Source organism: Diadema antillarum, unplaced genomic scaffold (assembly GCF_040938485.1).
Source record: "Diadema antillarum isolate AM-2024a unplaced genomic scaffold, OU_Dant_1.0 seq00001048_RagTag, whole genome shotgun sequence".
NCBI classification, from domain to species: domain Eukaryota; kingdom Metazoa; phylum Echinodermata; class Echinoidea; order Diadematoida; family Diadematidae; genus Diadema; species Diadema antillarum.
Genome location: NW_027271878.1, coordinates 389,127 through 400,380, shown reverse-complemented (window position 1 = coordinate 400,380; position 11,254 = coordinate 389,127). Strand labels below are relative to the sequence as shown.

The following is an 11,254-nucleotide window of genomic DNA, read 5'->3' as shown; positions in this document are numbered from 1 at the left end:
TCGAACTCGTTCGGCGGGGACAATGAAGGCAGGTAAAGAGTAATGTTCCCAAATTATTCTTTCGTATATGTTTCGATTAATGTTAGTGTAAACAATTGTCTCTTGAAAGATTACCACAACCAATCTCTAATGCTCCTCGTTTCCTGTCTAATGGAAGAAGAACCGACGTCAAACAAACAATCTTTTTTTTTTTTTGTACCTGTCGTACCTTTTTAATAATCGCAAGCATAGATTCAGCGCAATTATACATGATGACAGTACTGCAACATTTCCAACACTTCCTTGAAACTGAGGACTAAAGAAAATGTAACATTTACATCATTGTAAATTTTGTTCATCGTTGAGTTACAACTTGATTTCTCTAATTTACGTAAGTATTCTTCGCAAAATAAAGTTTGTAGCACATGGAAAATGCAAGAGCAATGGAGTATAAGGCTATCCACTACCGAACAAAATATGTACAAGTATTTGTGATAACTGTATCACACCTTCACTGTGCAGATAATATGCCATGGGTTTACAGCACGCCACTTAGATGAAAAAACATTTACATAGGATGAAATAATGTTGAAACGTACGTCACGTACTTATTTTCAATGAGAACAAAAAACATATATCTAACATATCTAAAATTCTTTAATTTCATCATACACAGGCATTTGTGTCTATTGTAAGACGCATGTGATTTGTGTGTGTGTGTGTGTGTGTGTGTGTTATACACAAAATTAATCTGAGTCGACTTATCGATTTATGTCACCAATGACCGATCCGCTTGCCGTATTCTCGCTGATAGCTGTGATTAAAAATAACGATTTTGTAATGTTGTAATGTGTGCTATGCATTTTTGTTGTAATGTGTTCTATGCATTTTTGAAAGAATTCACAAATTACAGTACAGATGCACTCACATAATCAACAAATAAGAACAGAGTAATCTATATACACATGTTTACATTACAGTATTATAGAGATATTTCGGCTATTTCTTAGACGTTTAAACAAAGTTTTTTTTTTTAAATCTGTATCTGCCTCTACACATCATCTCTGAGTATTCAACAAGTTTATGTGCCAGCATTTATTGTCAGCGTTTCTGAGGTATGGCGCCTGGCCGGGGTCGCTATGTGCTACAACTGACGCCTCTGATCATGTTCTGATTGTCTCTCATCTACTTGAATTATACATGTTATTACAATAATACACGAGTTTCCTCCTTACCTGGCCTGTGTTGCCGAGCTTCAAAGAACAACTAGTCTTCAACTGTAAATATACAATAACTCAGTACAGAAAGTGAGACCACTATAAAACACCTTCGCTTGTACACTTCTATCTGGAAATGTAAATACTTTAACAGTATCATAGAGCTGTATACCTTTCATGCTTACTCTTCCATCATGTCTATATCCCGTGCAGTATCTTTGAGTCAGTATTGGTCCAACCGATCTGCGTAGTCTTGTAATAATTATGAATGATTTACTTGGACCTGGAATCAAACAAATTGCTCTTATGAAAGCTCCTCGTCATAATATTTCTTCCCTTGGTACCTCAGCAAAAAAGCGTCACTGACCATTTGTTTTTAACCATCGACCCTTTGTACGAGTATCTATATAGTACATCATTTCGATGTAGCGTCATGTGAGAATTAGGGAAAAAAATGAAAGGAAGTGTACATGGATTAGGAACACATTGTCCAGCTATCTTCCTCATGATAAATTGTCCTTTTGCCGCTAGTGATGCACACATTACCTCTAGCTCTGATTATTGCTTGGTGTCTTTCATGGCATATGATAAAAATTCAGACAGTCACATTCCTTTCAACCTCTTCAACTGTTTTAAATGTGAGCCAATGTTAAATCTATATCCTGACACCAGAAGACACCAAAACAAATAAAATCAGCGTAGAAGGGCTTTCAGCAAAGTTCGAAATTCCATCCATGATGCCAGGGTAATAGAAGGCATCCACAAAAGTGAAAGGGCGGCGTCAAAAAAACGGTCTTCCTTTTCTCAATCCCTCATCCCGCTGCCTGATGCCTGATCCTGGCTAGTCTGCCTGAATCTTATTCAACGCCGACATCAGAACGACGGCTAGTATGATGGTGGCCATGCAGAAGAGGAGGAGGCCGAGCCGGTCGAAGGCGTGGGCGATGTTCTTCCACTCGTCGTTGATGGTGGCGCGCTCGTCGTCATCCTGTTTGTCCTCGACCATCGAGTGAAGGTCCTCCGAGATGGAGCCGAGGTGCCGTTTGATGGCGCCGTTGCACGTAGGGCAAGTGATCAACACTGCAGGCCCGGTCGAGTTCTCCACGGTGTTTCCGCTCCCTGCCTGTGTAAAGTGGCGCGGCAAGATTGTGGCTTTACATAAAGAGTTAGGTTACTTAAATATTTGCCATAAACCCGACTGTCTCGCCAAGTTTTACATTAAACGTAATCATATTTGCCCTACTGACCTTTCCACACGTTTTGTCGAAACTATATTTGTTTTAGTGTAAGGTTTTTCAATGTCTTTTTACTCCTATATAGGTTAAATGCTGTCAGTTTAAGTGAATGAAAGAATGAAGGACAGTACAGTGGTGGCCACGTTCATTATGATGATAAAAAATATAAAAATACTGTTCTTTATCATTCTAAATTTTCATTATCTTTTGTATCATTGACAATTAATCAATGACTATCGTAATATTTTTTTTTTTTGCTAAGTAGACCATTCCCCCACGCCCCGGGGCTTAATGCTCATTCGAGCTTCAAGACAAATTCAAGACAAACAATTTTAGTACGAACTGATTTGCAATGACAAGTTGTTCACAGTATTTATGCATTCTTTTCACAGGCCGCCATCAAAATCAAGCTTCCGCTTTACATGGCGATCTCCTGTTTTTTCTTGAAATAATTTCATTTATAAATCATTTTTTGATTTATAAATTTATGAATATTTATTTCATTTATGAATATACGAATGATTTTACAACTGTGTTGTATCGTACTATATTGATTATGATTCATGTACATACTATTTTCAATGTATAATTACTTTTGAAAAAAATTCTGTTTTTTTTTTTTGGTGAAAAATGCAGAAATCAAAATCAAAATGAAATGTAACTTTGATGCAACGTCTTCATCATGCCCTTTGTTGAGATTATGTCATCAACTTATTAGACTAAAGGTCAACCACTTTCCCGACCTCGCAGGTATGTAAATTGCATTACATGTATTCTCTACCTACAAGACCATCTACATACATAATTAATCTGTCATAAAATAGGTAGAAAAAAAGATACTATTTGAACACCACGTGAATAACTCTACACTTCCTGCTTTAAAGACAGATTGACTGCCAATTATAAATCTGACCAATACGCGTTTTTAAAAAGGATGTCATCAATGGGAGCCATCTAAACCATATGAACAACAGAGTAACACACATCCCTGATTTTGTCCAGGATAACCGTTGAAAATAAGTATTGAAAAAAGGTCCATTTACAGCTTTTTTCCGTTTTGTTTTGTTATGCTTTTGTCGTTCCTTCTATTTTGAAGTCCAAATATTCCTATTTAACTATCTTAACTGCATTCGTCAACGCATTTTGATGCGTATCATTTTGGTGCGCTTGGTTGTACGTGTTATCACCGTGATCACAGAGTTAACGTCGACACTTGTAAACCTTCATCTTGACTTTGTGGTTTATCATGTTTCGTATCTCCGTTATGTTTCGTGCAAACAATTCATATCTCCGTGATAATGAGGAATGTTTCATATAGTTACCTGCCAATTCTGTGTTGCAGCACAGCTCTCGTAGTGACTAGCGAGACGTCGGGTAGCCGCCGCCGGCAGCTTCGGACTGGGAGGCGCCTGATGGTAGTGGTTGGAGGGGACTCTCATTGGGCCGACAATGTCCCCATTACAGTCCATGATTCTACGCAAATCGGCACCGCCTCTATTTTCACCTAGTAGAAACGGAGGAAAAGAATATTAAGTTGATTTCGTCACACATTCAAATCAGTGACTAAAACGTCTTTCAGCGGCATTTACATTCAGACAAAATGATGTTATTGGAAAAGTGCAGTTTTCATGTTTCAGATTTCTACATTTGGTTCTTGTATTCATTTTCGTTTCATGGGTTAGGATGGCGGGTAGTGATAGAAAAAGCTAGAAGTGATAAAATGTAAATTAATATGCTTGCTTCATATATTCACAAATACATGAAAAGTCAATACACATAACTGTTGATACATCAAGCGCAAATCTCAACTTTCGGACAATCTTCAGGTCACACATACAGCACCTAAATGCCTTCAGTAGAACACCAAGAAAAAAAAAATCTTCACGTCATAGGTATCACTGCATTTTTTTTTCTTTCCATTCAACACATTAATGTGTGTGCATATCTCGTTTAGAATTTGATGTAGCACACACGCATACACACAAACACAAACACGCACACACATGCGTGAGTGTCTGTGTGTTTTTACAATGTATATAAATATATAATTGTTATCATTAACATTATTATTATTATTAGCATTGCATTGTTATTATTAGCATTGTTATTATTACCATTATTTGTATATGTATTATCAAATTTAAATCTGGCCAGAACAATGAAGAGAAAACATACAAAATGAAATAATGTTGTTGTTGTGTGTTTTTTTTTTTTTGCTAAAAACACACTTATTTATGTAGGCCCAAATTATTGGAATTCTTTGAATCATAACATAAAAAACGCCCCATCCATATATTCTTTCAAGAGGAGACTGAAGTCTTTTTATTGCGATCGTATGACTGAACTAGCCATTTGGCCTTCTTTCTTACATACTGACCTATTCAGTTTGTCCCCTCTTCGAAGAATTAATGGTATTTTTTTTCCTGGATGTTTGTTGTCATCTATACCATTTTGCCTAAAGCGTCTAGGAGTTGAATTTCCGTATGTTACTCCTGTTCATACGTCCCTCTATTTCCTTGACTTTTTTCAGGCGTTAAAATATCACTTTTTCCCCCAAAACTATTATCTGTTTCTTTTGGCGTGCTTCTGCCGAAGATCGCTGTCTCTGTTGTGCATTTTTGTCTGCTATTTTGTCTTTTGTTTGTCAGTCTTGTCCATCCCGTTTTGTCCCGTACAGCCTTTTCTTCAGTAGTTGTTTTGTTGTCTAGTCTTGTTTCCTGTTTGTTCGCGTCTATGAAACTCAAAGTGTATTTATCTGTTAATCTAATTTTCAGTGGGCTTCCAGACTTCTTCCTCTTGTTTTTTGTTTTTGTATTTACGATGCTTCAATTTATCTTTCCATCGATGTTCTTTTCGAGAGGGGCCCACATTCTACAAGCTCTGTCTTTTTAGTGGGTCCCTCCATTTTTCGCACTTTAAGGAACGGTATACATGTACTTCACTTCGATCACTTCTGTTTCTTTTTTACTATACAATGTATAATTACTATAGGTCCTCAATTGTTGTACAGTCTTTTCATTTCACAATGTTCTGTTTACCTTATTCTCTGTTATCAGAGGAAGTGAAACATATGTTTTGTCGAAAAATGAAATAAACTTTGAAATTGAAAAAAAAGTAACAAAACACTCAAATAGTAAAACAAACTCTGTAAAATTAACAGGTGTTTCAATTACTAAGTATTACTGTGGCTAAGAAGTAATAAAAGGAATGATATAAATAAGATGATTTCCCAAAAAAAAACATACCAAAGACTATAAACCCTGACATTTATGTGAAAATTGGCAAGTATGATAAAGGGTTTGGAATACTACGTACTGCAACTCCGTTTACAAAAGTAATAAATTCACAAATTGAATAGAGGCATAAACATAATTTTCACTTCTCTACGTATTTATGAAATGATTATATCTAACATAGGGGTACACCAACTTATGATATTGAAGAGCTAAAATATGACTGTGAAATTTGGCAGAGAGAACAAAATGGTTTGGCCGAAATTGCCATTAAAGATAAACTGAGTTCGGCGGTGAAGACTAGAGGTGATTGGACAAACCTGGTCGCGGCGGTTTACTGAAATGAGAGCAATTATCAAGCAAAACATATCATTTCCTGAAAAGTGGCGGTCCGAAATCTAGTTCTGGTAGCCCCGAGCCAACGGGCCACCAGTTATGTCGAGGCTTGTATAAAGATTATGACTGTGTATTTATTTTGAATATGGAGTAACATGAACTATAATTTATTACAAATTCAAATGTTTTCGCAACAAAGTTGAACGGAAGAGATGGACGTCTTCAAATATTTTTTTAAAAATACTTTAAATTTGTTTCTTTCAGCCAAAGGCGAGGGATCCTTGGCTCTGATGTCCATGATTTTGGTGATAGAGCTAGATAAAGTGTTTATTTTTCTCAATAGATCACACTAATTAATCTTATGTATAAGACTGCAATAAACCTAAAATCACCAGTGCTACAAGGAAGGGAATGGGGCAGAGGGGAAGGAGACCCTTCTGTTTAAGTTCCCTAAGCTGTTTGTATTTGTTTTGTTTTGTACTAAAAACTATGTGTCGATATACTGTTTGTCATAAATGACTTACACAATCATATCTGATGTAACGGAACTAAGCAGAAATAAATCAAATTAAATCAAATCAAAGTGATGAATATGCACACCCGCTGTGATCACCAGGCAGACGAAAAATTGACGGATGAAATTTACTGACGTGATTTCAATTTCATTGCTTCGTGTTAACAGCAAACAACCGTGTTAATCGATTTCAGCTTTTTCCTCTCACCAGCTTTTTGTCTCCGATAACCTAGTTCTTCTTGTTGGCAATCAAAGCTGATTCACGGGCATACATAAACTATATTTTACATAACATCATATACACCATTCGAATGCGCTTGCAGATCTAGATATCTAGATCTCAAGTCCAAGTGTTTTATCAGCCGAGTTAGCTGCTCTCAGGCTGGCTCTGGCATCAAGACGGTCGTTTCATAAAACTATACTTCGGGTGTTTGTTGCTTCCTGGACTTGTTAGCAACCATGCCACCATCACGTTTTTGGATATCAATGTCTTTTGTCTCTTTCATATGAACAAATTCTACACAATATTGATTCGCTTTGTGGAATCTAATAATGCTGTCATCTTGCCCTTGTTTTTAAGTTTTTTTACCTGCCCAAAATGAAATTATCCTAAGTATTTTATGCACTGGCAATTGGACAAGCCCTGGCGTCGATCCCCCATGTATGTATATATATATATATATATATATATATATATGTATATATATGTAATATATATATATGTATATATATATATGTATATATATATATATGTATATATATATATATGTATATATATATGTATATATATATATGTATATATATATGTATATATATATATATATGTACATGTGTGTATACATATATTATATATCATAATGTATATATATATATATATATTCATATATATATATATATATATATTTATATATATTATATTATATTACATTCATTACATAAACTGCGTGTATACGTGCATACATCCGTACCTAGTATAGATACATATGACGAATAAGACACCGAGGAAAAGCCGAACAACAAGAAGATCTATTGTAAAGCTGGAGGGAATGAGCGATATCAAGTTATCAAGTTTAGAGTGGTAATTTCGACAAAGTTTCGAAGTAGGTGGCTTACTGCTAGGCCGCCTCAAATAGCACAGACCACACACGCACACACACACACACAAAAGAAAGGAATGAAAAATGAAAACCTTTCTGTGGCCAGGAACTGGGGTCGATGACAACAGCGAAATCTTACCACTTCCTGTCGTTAAAGAAGTTTACGATGTTATAAACATAATATTACACAAAGTAAGATATAATATTTCTTGAGGAGATGTGAGATTGTACAGTGTCTACCTCATTTACTAGTATTCATTTATACACACACAAACACACACACACGCACATGATTATATATTTTTCACTCTCCGATTACTCAATTGCTGTTGTATTGGACATTAAAGTTTCATATGTATATGTATATATATATATATATATATATATACATATATTTATATGATTATAATCATATTAGTTTTACAATGCTATGTCATTCACAACGCAATGGTCACATGCACCATGAGTACATTTACTAGTAGTCCTCTCTTGTTTTGATATAAGAAATGGTCAAAAATCAAATAATCCCCATGTCACCTAACCCCTTATCATCTTCAATACCCCCTTAAAAACAGCATGAATATGATCCGCGAAACAAACGAAAAAAAAATAAAAGGCTGTAAGATTTTACATTTTCACGTCTTGATAAGACAGTAAGGTAAGCTTTTGGCAATTCTCTCTCTAAATCATCGATTAATTCGCTGATGAGACAACAGGTACTGGGGAAAGATTAAGAAGAATCTAAACTTTTTTTTTAAAGCAACAATCCCCATATATTGATAATGAATGCATGTGAATAAATAGATGTGTGGGCGAATGAATTGAATTGATGTATATTCGCTGAAATATTTTCACAAACCATCGTATTAACACGAATTTTGTTTCAGATGATGTAAACCTCACAGTGTGCGTATATTAACATCATAACCGTTAAGCTGGCGGTATCAAAATAGCAATAATAACCAAAGTACATTTATAATGTTCTCGGCGCATGAGAGCTCGTAAGATGCAACACATATACTGTGTACACATAAACAGCTAATATTTAGTACAAATTTTCAACTCCAATCCATATCCAATGTTACATAAAAAAATACTCAAAACTACATACTGTATGTATGTTGTTTGTATGTATGTGTGCGGTCGTGATACAACACAAAATGTCAGTTTTCGTGCTCGTTAATTTTTTCATAAAGTTTCACCTATACTGAGTTTAATTAACTTTGATCACAGTCTATTCAAGATCTATCTGTTGATTTTGTGCTGTGTTCATATTACATTTCCACGAGTTGCTTTGCGGAAGTCAAAGTTTGTGAATTCCCGCACGTTTGCACGTTATCAAAGAAGTTGTATGAAGTAAAGACTTATAGAACCCCACGTGTCCTTCAGCCCAACACTAGGACTCTTTTGTCTTGAACACTCCAATGGTAGTTTTCGAAACTAGAAATGGGTCGCCAATAGAATTTCTCTTTCGATGTATAATTAATAACAGGATAGAGATTGATATTCACGTCCACCATTAGAACCAATTATTATAAGACACACCCACCACCCCCTCCAACACACGCACACACACATACACACAGACATACACACACACAAAGAAAAAAAAAAGAAATGAATAGGTATCAAGGATCGGCTGCCTCTTTCACCAGTCCGTGGAAGAAAGCCATTAATTAATAAAGTGCATCCAATGATTGACGTATATGGAATAACATCGTCTTTCTCCACGAACAATTGATGGTCTGGTTTAGTTTTTAAATGATGAGTTTCTCTTTCGAGTTGTGATGAGAATTTCCTCCTATTTACTTCCGTGAGCGGTTTGACCCTATACCTTACAAGAGAAGGGGAAAATCATATGCAGGGACAAACTTTTTTTCATTAAAGCAAATACGCTGTACAACGCAGACAAAGAAATATCGATAAATGTATGTTTAAGCTTTTCAAAATTTACTAAACATACTAGTGTCTTATCTAAACAAGTTCGTTTGTATAAACCAAATATATATATACATATATATATATATATATATACAAATGAACACAAATACAATTGTACAAATGAAATCATTATAACACATCAACAACGTAACAGCAAAATCTAGAGAGTACTTAATAAAGAGTACTTAAATGAAATAGATATAATTACGTGTACATGTTGAGGACTGTAATCAATAATGGCTATGGTATTCAAAGTAACAAAACAATCACACGCACAACACACACATATACACACTAATAAAAACTTGAACCTCATGTACATTCAACAGCATCAATCCAAGGAGGACAACGCAAAGGGAATATAATTATAATCCAACTGAGACGAATAAGATAAAATGAAGAAATGTCGTGATCCATAATACATGTATAATGCCTGAAGTATTTCCATGAGAATACCAATGGCATGTCCTCTTTCACAAACAGATTTAACACATCTATGTCATTATTGACTGAGAGCGTAATCAGTTGAGTGTCAGTTTGTAAGCCAAAATTGAAAAGGACTAGTTGTGCCTTATCATTAAAAACAATTATGAGTATTATCTCTTCCAAGACTTTAGATAAGGTATGAATTAGTGAAGAAATTGGACAATAATTCTTTTTCTACGTCTAGTCGTCTTGGCTGTAGATTGGTATAGCCTTACCAACTTTTTGTGAGTCGTGATGTTGACTTGGTAAAAGAGATTAATCTAAAATGTGAGACAATTGGTCAGCTACGTAATAAATCAAATATACACACATATTGTTTGGGGGAAAAAGAAAAGAAAGATTATCATGTTTTAGTCTGTCCTGTCCGAATTGACATTTTTCAAACAACGAAGATTGCCGTTTCTAAATCATGTTGCTTTGCAATCTTGATCAGTTGAATAAATAGGATCATAACATGACGGTTTCTGAGTGCATCAAAATATAATAGAAGCCTTATTTAAATGTAATATTACAATCAAGGAAATTATATAAAACAAGTTATAATTCTCGTTCTGTAATCACGGGAAAGATGGCACGTAAACGAGGCAATAAAATGACTGTTGACGACAGTACGTTTTCCAACAATTCATTTCTGCTCTCTTTTCTACCTACCTGCCTGATGTTTTGCCTGACCGTGCCTGTAAATTACACTAAAAAGTAATGTTGGCAAATCACGTATGCTACCAATTTGCTGGATTTTAAAACACGTAAGATAAGATGTAATCACATTAACCACTCGTAGGCACGAGTCGTAAGAAGTATGAGTTATCAAACACGCGCACACACACATCTAATTATGTATAATTTATAGTTTATATGTATGTTTTTTAGTGTATATACATATGTTTACATAGAGTTTGTGCTGCTAAGCACATCACACACCCTGACACACGCACACACACATATACATATATATATATATATATATTTATACATAATTATAATGTGCGCTTAGAAACATCCGTATTAAGCGCCCGATTAAATGTATTGTATTATTATTATCATTATTATATATAAATATACATGAATAACAATTTTGTACAAAGAAAGTGATACATACACATCTTTAATGTGATGTACATAGGGCCTATACATAGGTTCTACTAATCATGGACACATACTGAAAGAGGACTATTTCAGAATGAAAGTCTTTTTTTTGGGGGGATGGAACAAGAAA

The 11,254-nt window shown here is 34.9% G+C and overlaps 1 protein-coding gene across 1 annotated transcript in view; it reads right to left on the bottom strand.

Annotated features, from left to right (window-relative positions):
* Nucleotides 1–1,002: 1,002 nt before the first annotated feature.
* Nucleotides 1,003–11,254, bottom strand: part of LOC139743100 (neuronal acetylcholine receptor subunit beta-4-like) — a 59,450-nt gene continuing 49,198 nt past the window's right edge. The window contains exons 9-10 of the mRNA XM_071653607.1: nucleotides 3,754–3,935; nucleotides 1,003–2,319 (exon numbers count right to left, since the gene is read on the bottom strand). Of these exons, the coding sequence (XP_071509708.1) occupies nucleotides 2,038–2,319; nucleotides 3,754–3,935 (464 nt within the window). The 3' untranslated portion in view covers nucleotides 1,003–2,037. The remainder of the gene's footprint in view (nucleotides 2,320–3,753; nucleotides 3,936–11,254) is intronic.